Below are 16,524 nucleotides of genomic sequence, written 5' to 3'. Positions count from 1 at the left end.
GCCATTCAGGTCTTTTATCCTGCTGCTTTGCATTTTTCTTCCTTTTTTTTTTTTTTTTTGCCTCTCTCACACACTGGAAAAGAACCACCACCTAGCTGGAGACCAAAGAAAGGTCAGCGATAGCCTCTATCAGTCTTCTGAGACATAAATAACTAGCCTAGGTGCTACATCTCAATATTAAAAGATCTAATTGAGGACCTCACAGTCGGAAGATTTGAATGACCAGAGTTTCTATAGCAAAATGAATCTCTTTAAAATGCATCAGTATCAGCCATGTTCATTTGAAAAGAGTCTATCCTACTGCAGAGACTAATCAACATTGAACTGTTCCAAAAACGTGTCCCGAATTGTAGTTTGCGCGTTTCGTGTAACTATGCACGAGTCCAAGACCACTTTTAGTGAACTGGTGCCATCTCGTGGCAGAGATCGGTCACTGCAGGAATGATGGCTTTGAAAGAATTCTGATGAAACCCACACGTCATTAGTAACCTACGCAGTTCATCTCAAGCGTCTGTTTCAGTTCATTATTTACATCACCACGAAACCGGCACGTTTGCACAGCTATTTTGAAAGATTTTTTCTTACCCTAAATCTTATTTTTGAGCAGCATTGCTCCTGCCCAGTTTATAAATTACTTTTAGCATCTCCCAAGTGAGTTAATGCCACTCTTGGAGGAGGTAGTGACCATCTTTGTAGGTTTGACACATATTCTCAGTATGTAGAAGATGCACGTATCATCCTCAAAAACAGCACTGCCAATCATGCAAGATACTCTGCTGAGCAAGTTGTTTAGGATAAAGAACACTTTCTCGGACACTAATATTTGCTGCTTCTTCCTCTTATCTCCTGTGAAAATCTAGCACCCCCTTGGTTCTTCTGGCTCCCCACTCCTGCCAGCCCCTCAGCAGAAGCCACCGACACTGTCTGCTAACACGAAAAAGAAAGCCAAGAGCATCTTGAAAGACTTCTTTCAGTTTGTGAGGGAAGGGAACTTCCACACCACAAAGCTTCTTCAGCGTAACACGATGTCTGGACGATGCCAGAAAACTGGCATCAGCAGCTACCACCACTCTCTGTTCTTCATTAGGGTCATTCACCGGTAACAATCTGCTAGTGCGGTGTTAAACATTAATTGTTTGTGTACAACATTTTGAAGGGCCTTTTTTACTGGTCAGATATTTATTATTAAGAACATTCCATTTCTTCAGGGTTTAAATACTTTTCCATCCAGGGAACTCTGACTTCTGGATGTGTGGGGCAGGGCAGGAGCTGGCGAGGGGTGGTGTATGTGTGAGGTGGTGGTGGTTTGGGGGTTTGTTTTACTTGTTCTTAAACATCACTTTTTCCTAAAAGAGCTTTCATCTAGTATTTTTCTTAACATATGAGGATGATACTCGTATGTATTGGGGGGAAAGCAGCAATAATTTAGCTTTCACTCATGAGCACACACAATAGTCTTCATGTAAAAGTTTGTGGTCTGTGACTGCCTGTGACTGACCCATAAGTAAGCACGAGCAAACGCTTGTGAATTTGCAGACAGTCTTGTTAATGGAAGTGGAAAAAACCCATGTGGATTTCATACACAAAACATCAATAAGAGACTTAACACCTAACCCCCCATACACACCTTGCTTACTTCCTGCTGTTTCTGTGTTGTCACATTCATTAATACAGGGCTAAATGGAATGAGGTGCTATGGCATCGGTCTGGCCTCGTATTTAAATGAGCGGAGAGCTCTGCGTAATAGCTTGGGTCTAATAACCCGAATCAGGTTTACAGGCTTGAGCCAGGGGTTAACCAGCTTTTTACAGCAGGCACTACATCTGCATAACCATCTCTGTCTGTATGCCTACATGAAACAGCATCTTTAAAATGTCATCATGTCCGTTCTGTCTTTGAGAAGTAAGATGTTATTCACTGATACTTGGATGCGAACTTCCTGCAAAAACAGAGAAACACACTAGAACTATACACTTCACTAGCACAAAGGTTTCTTCTACTACGTAACAATTCTACCTCTTCATTTCTATGCTGTGTCTCTGGGTGTAATAATCCAGTGGATAAAAACACTTTTCAAAATCAAGGTTTCATTGTTGAAATAAATTTTGCATTACTGTACTACTTCATCTCATCTGACAAATTGGCAACAATCTAGAAACTAGAAAGATGTGTAAGATCATCTTCTTCCTAAAATTAATTTGCCTCTCACCCTTTTGTGATAGTGTAAAATGAACCAGTGAATACTGATAAAACCGCACAATCTGATACTGCTAAGGGAATAATCCTGTCATTGAAGTGGAGGTAATCCAATCTGCCCAGGTTACACAAAGTAAGTATAGGGGCAAGTGTTTCTGTTAAAGACATCAAGTGGCTCCATTGTAGTTGAGTGGGTTTAGTGACCATTGCTTCAGGACACCGGTACACTGGAAAATTATGCATCGGCCACACACAGTACAAATGTGCTTGGTACTGATGTGGATTTCCCCTGCCATCTGCAGTATCACTTGAGAGCCCAGCCTCAAAGGAACATTGGATGATACATTCAGACACGTGGGCGAGAGCCACCACAACAAAAGACAGATTTCACATCCTCTTGGGAACCCCCAACCCCCAATTTCCTGCCACAGTTTCTGTAAGAGGATTTCACACTAGATCAGATCCTTCTCTGGGGACCTATTTTTATATGACCAACCAGGAACTGCTATGGGTGAATCTCACAGAGGAAGACAATTTTAGCCTTACTTGGCTTCTTGGATGAGAGAATGTGTAGTGGCACCCAAAGCAGCATACTGTCATAAAAGTTATCTAAGTAATGATGTGAATTGTTGAATTTTGGTATTAGCCCGTAAAACTACATCAAAAAAGCACATAACTCAAAATCTAAAGTCAGTTTGCACCAGTCAGTTTCACATCTCTGAAAAACTGCAAAAGTTGTCTCTTATAAAAGGCATCAGAGTCTCTCACGGATGTGTTTGGTCCTGCAACGTAGTAACATAATGGCTATCACATAAACCTAAAAAGAAAAAGCCCCTTTATTTATACATCTGTTTAGCATCTCTAGGCAGGGAGAACAAACTTGGAGCTTTTTCTTTTCTATGGAAAGCAGTGTTCAGATGAGAGTACAAAATGAATCCTCCTTTTTTCAGCTAGCCTGTTGAATAAAATATTTCAAACTAATAATGGCCATAAAACTTGTTTTAGTGATTCCCATAAACTAAAGAGTGGATGCCATTGCTGTAGATTTTCAATCTTAGCATCTTTATTCCTCTCACTAGAGAGCACATGCATAAGTTACACACATCTTAAAATGTTTATTCTGGCTATAGGAAAGCACAAAGTTGTCAGTCCCTTCCTTCTACTTTTGTTCTACTCAAAGAGGTTTCAAAAGTACTCTCCTGCAGTTACCTGCTCTGTCTTAGCTCTTCCAGTCCCTCAAGGGTTCTGAGAAGAGATCCTTTCCTCTCCTCCTTACCTTGTGCTCGGAGTGAAAGCATTCAGACTTGTCACTTGTTTCTAAAGGGGCCACTGGGACCTCTCAAAGGAGCCTCCTTACAGACCACTTCTATCCCACTTCTGATTTGAATCTCTCATCGTTCAGACCAGACATGAGTCCATGAACTAAGTAACACAGTAACAATAAAACGTTGACCCAGAATAGCCCGCTGTATTTAACCTCAGAAATAGTCATGGTGAGTTTTGCCGCAGTTCCCTCTCCCAGTATTTCTCTCCCAGGCAAATTAGCAAAGCATGACAAGAATCTCCACACAGAAAGTATGTAAACCTTTTCACAATGTCACGCCCTGAAAAAAGTACTTTTAGTATCTATAGCTGAGCTTGGATCACATTTTGGAAGCCTGAGACGGCTTCCCCCCCACCTTTATTACCACCCATTATTAGTAAAGTTGCTGCTTCTCATTACAGTTACACCGATGACAGAAAAACAAAAAAACTCACCATGCTGTTCATCTTTGAAGAGGATGAGCTTGCTCTCTGCTTCCGTAAGCTGTTAAGCTCTTCTGTATTTCCATCCTTTGGTTTTATGATCAGCCGACTGCCCCCAGCAGTACCTTCTGAAGAGGACCTCAGTCGTTTCTCAACAAATCTGCCTTCTCGGTACGGACTGAGGCTATTGGCAAGATCAACTACAAATAGAGAAACAATCAGCAATCACAAAAGAATTACTCTCTACAAATATTTTCTTAATTAGAACGGTGCTTTTCTTGAGATGCTTACATTGAAAGGCATTCATGTAAGAGATGTTCCATAGAAAGCAGATCCTTTTTACCTAGATAAAAGTGTCAGCTGGGCCACCAGTTTGCTGTTCAGCCCCCCATGACTAGGATACTCCACATACTACAGCCCGGTCCACAGCTCCTCACAGAATCCAGAAGGCCCTTTGCTTCATCCTTTCCTCTCTCCACTCGTTCTAAGACACTTCCAAACTACTGTCCAGCAAAATCCACTAGAGAAGCTATTGCTGGTCCACTGGAGCCAAAACCCAACCTGCCTTACCTTGCACCCCGAGGAAAGTCAAGGTTTTGTAGGGCCAGGTCACAGCTTTGTCATCGCTGCACAGGACAGGGATGCATCCTGGTTTGTTTCTGTTTGGCCTTTCTAGCTCAGCTCTGCATCAGCACCCTCCAAACCCAGCCTACAGCCAGCAGGCTGAATCCCCGTCCCCAACACCAGTTAAACAATAACACATCAGAAAAGAGGAGGAACAATTACATTTTGAGGTGTTTGGGAAAATTTAGAGATGGGGAAAGAGAAAAGTATAATAGCAAAATAAATGTAACAGAAAATCTTATCTTCTTTTGCCTTTTGTGAGAGAACAGACATTTTCTCTAAGGCTTTTCAAAAAAATACATATCACACAAAAATATATAAAGGTATACTAAGAAATTTACGGCACATCAAACCTGCTCTTACATTAATGTCATGTTCACGATGCTCTCTATAATGATATCAGCTACGAGACCAGCTACAGAAGAGGAAATATCTATTACCAAAGAAAATGCACAGAAATATTTTGCATTCACATCTGGTTTTCAATACTGTTTTAGCAAAATGAAATGTTCAAACCAGTCAGTTTGTAACATATATAACTACATATAACCATACCTTATTTCTTCTGTATTTGTTTCATTTCATATGGCAGGATTTTGTATCTTTTTTCAATAGTCCCTTTGTATGCTTGGCCAGTTCCTAATTTAAAATACATTCTTCACCACACAAGTCAAAAACCAATAAATACACATTTTGAACAGCACTATAAAACCCTAACAATTAATCATCAGCTTTTATATAGTGCAGCATTCGCTCTAATGTTCCTGTGAACAGGAACCCCACTTACAAAAATCACCCTACCATGATTTCAAATCCAGTTTGCTCTCTTCCAGAAATACAGATTAAATATACAACTCCTGATGCATGAGTTTCAAACACACTGTGTATTTCTCAACATCACTCCAAGCTGCTCACTTGCTGTTCTGCAGTACACCCTAGTAAGTCAGATTCAAAAGATGAGCTCATTCACAGATGAGCCAATGTTGCAAGGAAGACCAACCGAGTGCTCAGGACTGGTAACACACATAAACAGAAATATTTTTTCTCCCAATTGACTAAGGTTCTGAGGGAAAGAGGTCCCTTCTGGTGAAAGGTAATTTAGTGGTTTAATTGGACTTTATATTTCCATTTATGTACAAGATATCCAACCAAGACTTACATTGACAAATAATTCAAATAGCAAGATTGCTTTTGATTGCTTAGAACTTACATACCTAGATAAATATCCAAGCCAAAAGATGGGTATGAATTCATATGAGTTTACACTCATTCATCTTCTAATACAAACACTACAAATGCAGTCTTGTTAACTCTCACAAATTTTGGCCCACCAGATATAGCCTCAGGATTACGCAAGAAAGCACCAGCCTTCACGTTGGTTTGAGAAAATAAACTGTCAGAAATAAATGTCTTCTGACAGGTGTCCTTCACTCAAGGGCCTGGTGCCTTTATTCATACGCATCTCTACAGACTGGGATTTCTAGGCACAGCCTTTCCACTGAATCTGGTTAATATTTCCCAATTCCTTTTCATAAGCTAAAAATCCAGTGTGAAATCTAGATGGTAATTAACACTCTCTGTTTCATAGATTACATTATGAGGACATGCACGATGTTATTTCAGATGGAAGCAGAAACAGGATCTCTCATACTCTGCCACAGAAACATCCACTCCAAGCTACTCTGTAACACCAGTTGCACACAGCAAGCAATATTTGGGAAATTTCAAAGCCCAGATGAATGTAAGGCAAACTGTGTTATTTTCCATAACCAGACTAAAAGGAGGTTTATTTCTGTGGCTATGTTTCCATCTCAAATAATGCAGCTCTGTGGCTCAAGTTCAAATCAGGCACGCCTCAAGAAATTCCAGCTTCAGCAAGAGGCAAGAATCAACACTCTCTTTCTTAGTTCATTTTCTACCACAGGAAAGCATGGCTACAAACAGCACTGACAGGTGTTAGCAAACCGTAAAACACAAACTGAACAAATCATAGACTCTTTATTTAATTCCTCCAATTTTGGGAGGAGGACACACTTCATAACTTTTGAACTTCCTAGCTAGCACTTGGAACTCCACAAGCACACTTTATGACTAAACAATTTTTTACGTAAGAACTGAGGCAAAGAAAAGCCCTCCAAACCCAGCAACGAAAAGACCACAAGACATACCTTTAGAACAGTTTGTTTCGTAATCCTGTTGTGTTTTAAACGACTGTGGTTCAGAACACAGAACAATCTTAGACTCCATTACAGGAACTGTGTCCCTCGTGTGTTTGGATGGTGTGCTTTCACCTCTGTCCCTGCTCAACGCCTGTGCCTTTGGAGAGAGCATCGCTCGATCTTCTCTATGCTGTAACACAAAGGTTTCTAAATGTGCATTTGCCGAGTTCATTTCTCCTATGTGCCTGGCATCATTAATGTGTAGTTCATTAGCTTGCAACAATACTTTTGTTTGATTAGCAGCTGAGGTTTTGAATAAGGTATTTGATTCAACACTACACAAGCTTGCGTGACTCACAGGAGATGCATCAGCAGAATGGCCATCCACAATATCCATTTCCCTCGCAGGAGCAGCAGCAGGATTAAAGATGATCTGAGAGGTAGAGACATGGTGGCCATAATCCTCTGTGAGCAGCGCCCCAGTCCCGCTGCTGGGCAGAGCATCAACCTCTGAAACGGAATCTTCCGTCAGGGCAACAAAGTCAGAAGGGGTCTGGGCAGCCGTGAGGTCAGCCGAGAGCAACGGGGACTGCAAGGAGCTTCCCATGCACTCTGTTGTCTCAGCCGAACACGGAGGAGTGGACTTGGCAATCACAGGTTCACTTTCCACATATGATTTAACTTCCAACAAGCACCTTGACGGCTGCACAGAGGAAACCGATTGACTCTCCGGAACTGGTTTGGAAAACCTGTAGTGCGATGAAAAAGATTTAGGGAGAAGTTTTCGCGTGGACTGTTTGACAGAGTAACGGCTCTGCTCCTCTGCAAAGCCTGAGTCATCACCCTCGTTCTTCCCAGAGCTTATGCAATTTATAAAGACATTCTTATTAGCTGAGGGCTCCTTTCCCTTTTCAAAATCATCTGTCAAAGACCTTGTTATCTTCTTGCTACGTGAGCTGCCAAAGCCAACCGAATGCCTTCCTCTGCTTTTAATGTGTTCCTCTAAACTCAGTTTTTGAAAAGTGCTGAGAGAGGACTGAGCACCATTTGAGATGTTCACATTTTGACTAGCCGAGTCAGGCTTCTGCTCACTCCCCTTCTTGTTATGGAAGCTAATGGAAGGAGTGCGGAAAATACTCCGGCGCTTGCCTGTGCTCCCTGAGCTGGAATTAGTGCTGGATGGAGAGGAGGTATGGATACCAATGGCATTAGCAGAAGAAGGTGATGAAGGCAGGGAGTCATGTCTCCGGCTAATACTTCTCCTGAATATTGGCAACCGAGACACTAGAGTCGATCGTCTGGATCCCGAGTCCCCCATCAGGTCACAAAGCGTCCGTGGCTCCTCGCAGTCAATGAACTAATCAGGGAGGGGGGTAAAGAGAGAGAGAAATTATTCAGCCTCAAAGTCCACTTGAACAGGCTTTAAGTCAGCCTAAATACACGAGATGTCAACATCAATTTTATGTACAGCTGCAAGTTGTTGCATATGCATTACTGAAGACTTCTAGAATTTCAAAGTGATGTTCAATAGGTAGCACTGAAAACCCAGCAGCTGAGCAAAGATATGGCTCAAACATTCTATAGATGAGACACAGTATTATATATGATATATTATACAATACAGATCACACTGGGTAACAGTATAAAATCTACGTGCCAAAAGACACACAAATATATCACCCAAATGTCCTTGGGTTTATAAGTTCTTGGAACAAGCCTTATAAACTGTAAGCTCTCTTATTAGAAGAGACTTCATTTTTTTATGATCCGAGTAGAACAATACATTATTTTGTGTTCCTAAATACTCAGATTTCTGCAAGAGAGAAGAGGATTTAAATTTTCCAACCTTCAACTGAACTTTCAGTTGGATTTTAAATTCCTTTATTTGCTCCTGCTAAAGGATGTATGCACCACCTTATGGCAGAAAAAATGCTGGCATTGCAGTCAAGCTATATGTACCACTAAAAATTCCTCCTAAGGAACTGTAAGTTCTAGGAATTTACTGTCAAAATATGGGATCATGCGTTTAGATTTGAACTTACTGTTTCCTTTGAACTTCTCTGAAATCCTCTTGTAGCCTACTTGCTTACAACTAGTTATTTTTGCAGTTTTTTGAAAATAGTGGTTTCATACACAGACACTCTGCATTTTTTTATAAATATTTAAGCAATAAAAGCTTATTTTAATCAGCACAGCAGATGCTGCAGAGGAAAATCAATCATTATGAAATATATACCAGTTCTATCTCCTTTTTGTTCTTGTGATAATAAACTACTGCTGTAAGAGACAGGACCATTGAGGGAGCAATAAAAACATGATATATAATCACAAGAACATATACCACAAGAGAGTCTATAGGTATAATGCCCAAGTACAACTCCATGAGCTGCAAGCGTTCACCACATAGGAATAAAAATCAGGTCATTTATCTAAACAACGCTTGTATGTCAAGTGCAAAACCAAATTCATTCATCTAATGTGCAATTTAATACACGTTACATGGCCACAACAGATATCCGTGAAGAATATATGTATTTATAACAGTGGGTATATATATAAACAACATATATAAATATATATGTATATATAAATAAAAATGGGAACAATATTTAAGGAGTAATAAAACTAAATATATGTTATATTACTGTGAAAGAAAGGGTAACAACCAAGTTCAGACACTACTCCTGACTAGACACTGGATTGTGCTTTATGCATTGTTAACATGCTTTTTTAAAAAGCTAGTACAGCTCCAGTCTGAACACACACTGCCAAGCAGCCCCAGTATTCACAGGCACCAGGAATCAATAAGCAATTTTGTAGTTTAAGATGAGAGAAACAGCTTGGGAATGGCCACCAGTTCCTAGAAGTCATTGGTGATCTCTGATGACAAGCTAAAACCCTAGACAATACCCAGGTCCTGCAACCCAAACCCAAACTGACGGTCCAGGCGCACACACAGGTTATCAGAATAACTTTACACCCGCCAAACGAAGGGATGCACAACCGGTTGTTCCATTCCACTGAAACGTCAGGTAGTTTGCATTTCAACCACGGTAAGAGCAAAAGCAGAGGCAACAGCACAAAGAAGCTGAGACCCTGTGAACCCACACAGGGGCTTACGTTACACCAGCTTGTTCATCTGTCCACAACCCAGCCTACTGAAAATGGACTTTGGAAAGCCACATGCAACTCCCTCCAACCTCCCTGTACAAAACCCTTCTTGGTTCTTTAACCACTGCCAGACCTACTCTGCTGTGTTTCTTGTGCTTTTGTCGACGTGTACCGTGCAGGCACACTGATATGTATGGATCTGCACATCACACACAACACAAGATTATTTACAGATTTTGAGGGGGTTTCATTGTATTTTAAAGAGACCTAGTAATTGCTGAAAAAAGACTTTAAAATGCAGTTTTACAGCTGCAGCAGACGAGCAAAGTATTGTTAACGTATATTAAACCACTACAGGTACTTTACGCTCAGACAAAACATTTGCTTCCATCAGTCTCTCTCCTGCCCACACCTTAATTGTCCTTTCACTGGAGAACAAACCATCCTGGTCTATCATCACAAAATTCTGTGAGTTGAGAGCAGAAAGAAGCAGAAAACTGAGCAAAAAGCACATATGGTAACTTTCACTGGAAATACAAAAGCTGTGTCTAAATAACAATAGAGATTATTCCTAATAACCAATCCATGAATGTACACAGCCTTAGCTTTCCAGGTAGCAACAATTTTTAATAGAATATGTTGCCTCTAACTGCAGATAACAAAACAGCATTTATTCAGATATTCTTCCTTCCTTGCCTCTTGAAGGAAGAGCACAAATAAACTGTCAACATTTCTCTTATTGTATAAGTTGCAGAAATCCTCACCTGTAAAATATGACCTAATTATAATGCACTGTTCTTTCTAGGTCTACAAAAGCTATCAGAGGATATTTCTTCAAACACACAAATCCATGCATACATACACATATATATGCATATATGAATGCTTATGTGCATATACAGTTTGAATAATTTGAATATTTTATTAATATTTTAATATTATTTGCATATACCATGTATATATATATATATAAATATATGTATATATATATATATAAATAAATAAACACACACATCTTGCAGTGTGAAAGTGCCAAAGTTTAGCATGGAGTTAAAGTGACCATTCTACCTGCAACACAGGAAAAAATAATACATATTTCCAGATATTAATACTCTCACATATTAATCAAACAGGATCTTCCAGTTGTTTTTTCACTTACTGCAGGAGTCGTAAACTGTCATGTCTGTTCTAAGCAAAACAGGATGTGTTGCATTTCAGTCTCCACATTTAACGTAACTGCTTGTGCTTACCACTTTACAGACGTAACCCTTACAGAGTGAGATTCACTCATGCTACATATTCTTCACAAACCCACCAATTTTCTCTATGTAACTTCTCCATCCCTACTAGCATCATTCATAAAAGCTGCAACAGAGGAAAAAGAAAACAGCAGAGAAAGACAACTTTGCAATGGTACTATGCTGTTCCAGAGGACTCTCAAATTTGAACTGGACAACAATTCTGATACTATGTAGTCAGTATAAAAGCTAATACAAAGCCCCATGTATCTTAAAATGTTACTGGGGGGTTAGAATACTAACAAGAAGTCAAGTAAACAAGAAAGATCAAGGAAAAGTGACAGTCTAGGCAGGCTTTCAATTAGATCTGGCTCCTTGTTTAGGACAAAACATATTTTGCATCATTATCATATGTGAACAGCACAAAAAATAGTCTACACAGTGTTCTGTACAGAGGTCTGAATCCTGCTCATATACACAAACCATCACTTTGTAGTACTTTTTAGTTCTAAAATCCAGTTGTTGCTGAAACTGAAGTGTTTACTCAGTGCTGCAGTACACAGACATGCAAATTTTGCTTTTTAGGGAATGGATTTTTGACGCACATTTTTGCATCTGGTATTATGCAAGACAAAGCTTGATATACTGAAGGAAAATAAGTAAGCAATTTCAAAAAGATTTAATTGCAGCCAGAGTAATAGTGGATTATTTCAGGACCTGCTCTTCTTCAAGAGCCTGGCTGCAGATCACAGTTTCTGAACTCCTGTGCTGAAAACCAATGCAAAAAGAGAAATGGACAAATTGCAACCAAAATATTTTCCCTCTTGGAAGCAACTTAAGTAGTTAATCAAATTGAAATAGTTTCACATTGATCTGCACCAAGATGTTGCAAAATGCAAATTAATCTCAAAAATATCTTAAAGTCATGTATTTAATTTCCAGAGAAAACAAAAAAGGCTGTGTTTTTTATATTTGGGGCTTATTCTTTCCACACAGGAGATCGTTGGAGGAATCATCCAACTATACAATATTAGGCCCTAACCTTGCCTACAGCACTTGTATGAGCATAAAATGTTTAAGTGTACAGGATAAGAATTATACAAGCATCTCTGATGTTATATATTACTGTATCTTGTCAAAAGAAACAAACTGCTCAACTTGCAGACAGTCAATGTGACAGTGGGAAAAACTCCACAAGTGTTATAACAGGTAAAACTGCCAAGCTATCACACCACTGTCTCCAGAGAAATCTGTTCCACCAGTCCACCAGCTGAAAAAACAACCCCAGTATTTTTTTATGTCAGCTTCTGCCAAGCAGTTACTCACAGAAGCACGCTGGAGCACAGTTCGTTCAACGTGGAGCAAGTCTCGACGGAGGTTTGGAACTCCAGTAGATGGAGCCGCAGATCTACTTTGTCTTTCACCTTTTACATTTCTCATTGCCTTTGGGCAAAATTTAGAAGTTGAAATTATTTGTCAATTTTACCATTACCGTGATAACGTGTACACGTGCAAAAAGCCAATACATGTACAAAAGTTAATGTATGCTTATTCAACAGAGAACTGTTCATGTGTAGGCCAGCACAAACACTACCTACTTCTCAACACTTTTTAAGCAAAGCTTTCCTAAAGATGTTCTCCTTAAAGGTGTACCTCCTAGATATACCAAACATTATCTTCCACACATAGAAGAAAATTGAATTAGCTATCTAAGTTTAAACTGGGACATGATGTGACACAAAGCTGAAAGGCTGCAACCTTACATCACAGCAGAACCTCAATACTCCTCTGCTCCCTACCTCTGTCCTCCGCAGCAGTATGATTTTTAGGCTGCACTCACAGTTTAAGGGAGATGATACATTTTCTTTAATGCTTTGAATCAGAAACCATATAATATAGCAAAACACACGGGACTAACATGTGACTCAAACTGCAAACATACTCCATCCCTCACGTGAGCATTACCATACGGCAAGGACCACATAATACACATAGTCGCCATGGACTAGCTGGCTCCAGACTTACACAGAAATTAAATTTACCCCAGGATACTACAAACACCCACAAAACACATGAAAACAAGTATTTTTAATTGTTGGTGAGTCAACAGAAGTCCTAACACAGCTGATACACCTGTAAGGAGCGGTCTTTTATCCCAACAGGTAACATTCAAGCCTGTGTCCCCCTCCCAAATCATTAAAATTCCACCAGATTCCAGCACTACGTTATCCTCAGCATTTAAGCATTACCGCCTTCAGTATTGTTGCAATATTATTTGTCTCTCTAGTACATTTGTGACTTGGTTTTATCAGCATAGTTCCCAGAGATCACTATGTGTGACCGATTCTGTACACAAGGAGAAAAAATACTGTTTTACATTAAAAACAAAAGCAAACAAAGAAACACCTGCACATAAATACTTAGGGCTTTAGCTGTTATCAGGAATAATGTAACTGGACTAATAGGGCCTTACTGAAAATTCTAGCAAAGGCAAATGCCTGTATAATAGATAGTACTAGCTAAGAAGGGTGGGAATGTTGATACTGAAGCAATTTGGTTTTGCAAATGAAACGTGGAATTCCTTCCAATACATAAAGCTCCACTTGCTTGTGTGAATAACACTCTTCCCTTTTCTTTCCTTGTGCGTGTAACCCTTGCAGCGTGGTACAGAGCTCAAGAATGTATCTTGTGCAACAGCAGCCACAGCCATATTGTCACTGCAAAATTTTATAAGCTACTACCATGTCCACACTTGCTTGGAGTCAATTTTTCTCAACAGTTTTTATAAATAAAAGACAAATACCCAACATCGAGAGCTAGACCTTTAAATAATTATGTGTGTCTACACATGCACACGCATACTACTCCACACACTTTTTCCCTACGTACTGAAAACTGACTGGCCAAAATAGCTTTTATGTATCTGGAAAAACAGAACACAGAATCCAAGCCCTGAGGTATACCAAGGCAAGACATGAAATTTCTTTCAGTTTCCTGTATTCTGCAGCCCAGGCCTATCTTTACTTTCAAATGCTCCTGTGTTTTCAGAAAATAAGAGGGGAAGCAGACAGATAAATTTCCAATAAACAAATTTGAAGCCACACATGCATCAAAACCACATCTGCCATTTTGACTAGTCTTGTACCTGTTGAAGACAACCCTTTCTTAAGTCCATTACTGCTATTCCCATTGCTGGTATGAGATTAGAAGTGTAACAAACATTCATAGAAGAAAACTGGAGAGAACTTATCTATATATCCTCTTTTGACTTTAGATTAGCCAGAAGGCAAATGAGACAGGTGACATGTGACTCATTCTTTCATTCATTATCCGTGGGTATGTAAATTCATCCTACTTGTGCTATGTGAACTGTGGGTTTACTAAAAGAGAACCAGGAAAACTGATCTCTAGAAACCTAGAGGCCACAATTGTCTCCTACCTACATTTAAATCATTCCCTACTTCAAATGTTTCTGTATCATCAATATCAGATTATATTCTCTCAAGGCACTTTGGTATAACATACGAAATACCAAACAGAACTGAACCACTCTTACTGATAGCCTTTACATACACCCAGCACCCAGTTACTCTTCAGTTATCGCTGAGATCATCTACTGGCAAAAGATTGACTGTGTGAAGGAGATAAAGTACTAACTTTTACCTGTTCAACAATCGGACACAAACAGGTCGGAAGCAGGGCAAGGACCATACCACAGCGAAGCAGCAGTCACATTCACGTGACTTGGTTTTGGTGGGTTGTGTTAGTTTTTTAACAAGAAGAGAAACTGTATCTCACCTCTGTGACTCAACTGGATTCTGGAGAAGCGTACAATGCATTTCTGGTATTCACAATACTTACAGTTTAATTAGAAACAGTTACAACTATAAATAATAACCTGGAAATAGAAGTACTGAAAACTATATGCTTGCTTTGTGATTCAAATGTTATGGCATCCACTCCTTTGACTACCCGTACCAAATGTGTTTGACAGCCATGAATTATTCACTTATAAGAAGTGAAGTGGACTTATACAGGTCTCTGACCGCACATGGAAATTATACCATAGTGGGACAAAAAGACATTGACTGATGTCGAGACACCTTTGGTGGACAGAGATGGCAGTCTGGTGACGAGATAGGATTCAATAGGATCAAACAGCATCCTTCTTCCCCTCGCACCTCTCTCTCCTCTCACCCGCACTCATGATACACACAGTAGCGTTTTCACAATGCTTACAAGATAGCAGAAAATCTTATTCAAGTAAGGTTTTAATGAAAATACCTATGTTTGGACTTCAGGCTAAATACTAGGATTTAATCATAAATAGGGGATGTGTTCATTTCTAGACAGCAATTTTACTTTCAGCTGTAATTTTTTTTAAGCAAGAAGGAAAAACAACCTAGAAAGAATCAAGGACTTTGCTTCTTTATGCAGGAAAAAAAAAGGTGTAACCTGCCCACTAGAGCACCGACTCATTTACACATTGGAAAACCGCAGATCCAGCATTTGCATTAACCCAAGACATTAAGAGAGGGAGAGACTCCTTGCCAGCCATTTGCTCTGGAATTCAAGTGGAACAGATCACTGCTGCACAAGCCAGCCAGTATTCTCATGAGGAAAATACCAGGAATAACATGGCCCTAGCTCCGACCCCATGGTGCACTGTTCGCTGCATAAAACTTGTTGGTAGCATAAAGCAAAGCACCATTATCAGCTACAGCTTCCACAAACATACAAAGCATCCGCTCCCCCACGCAAAAAATACCAACAAAACCAAGAACAAACAACTTCCTTAAAACATTCTGCTGGCTCACAAAGTGTCTTAAGTGTCTCTAAAGCATGATCCAGCTGATTTGCACAGTCAGTAGTGAATTCAAGTTCTGCTTTCATGTGTTCCTTCTGAAATCTGTCTTTCAGCGTATTACAAACGTGTACCTCTTGCTCACTTCAAGCAATCACTTCACAACTGTCTCAGTACTGCACAGCCCCAGCAGAACTACAAGTCTTTGTTCTGGGTTCTCCTGTGTCTATTCCTCTTATCTTCCAGAATCACTGCTTCAGTGTCATAAGCAATTTATTTTTTATGCTAAAGCTTCCTGCATTTTTTTTCCAGTCTGGCTGCTTTTCAGTCAAGTGCTGCCTGCTTCTGCTGTGTATATGGCAACCTCAGTGACAACAAGGGCTGGGGTCATTTATTACCTCTGTCACCAGCTGAACGTGTGACCTTAACAGCATTTAAACCGGACCAAATCCTCATCTGTTGTAAATTCATGGGGCTCCACTGAAGTGAATCATGCTGATTTAAACCATTTGGCCTTTCATCCCTAAAAGCCTCCGTCACCCCGTCTGTAATTCTTCTTTAACTCTTGTGAAAGCAACACTTAGACATGTATGATCTAATCACTCCTAGTACGCAGAATCCCAGTTTAAGTTAATGGAAGCAGGAT

General features: G+C 39.9%; 1 protein-coding gene across 3 annotated transcripts in view; it reads right to left on the bottom strand.

Annotated features, from left to right (window-relative positions):
• The window catches only part of CCSER1 (coiled-coil serine rich protein 1), a 722,557-nt gene that overhangs the window by 640,606 nt on the left and 65,427 nt on the right, over positions 1–16,524 (bottom strand). For all 3 annotated transcript variants that reach the window (XM_037379375.1, XM_037379393.1, XM_037379385.1), the window contains exons 2-3: positions 6,735–8,082; positions 3,955–4,142 (exon numbers count right to left, since the gene is read on the bottom strand). In XM_037379375.1, the coding sequence (XP_037235272.1) occupies positions 3,955–4,142; positions 6,735–8,043 (1,497 nt within the window). In that variant the 5' untranslated portion in view covers positions 8,044–8,082. The remainder of the gene's footprint in view (positions 1–3,954; positions 4,143–6,734; positions 8,083–16,524) is intronic.

Source organism: Falco rusticolus, chromosome 1 (assembly GCF_015220075.1).
Source record: "Falco rusticolus isolate bFalRus1 chromosome 1, bFalRus1.pri, whole genome shotgun sequence".
In the NCBI taxonomy this organism is placed as follows: domain Eukaryota; kingdom Metazoa; phylum Chordata; class Aves; order Falconiformes; family Falconidae; genus Falco; species Falco rusticolus.
Note: the sequence above shows the minus strand (reverse complement) of the source record. Positions and strands in the feature narration are given on the sequence as shown.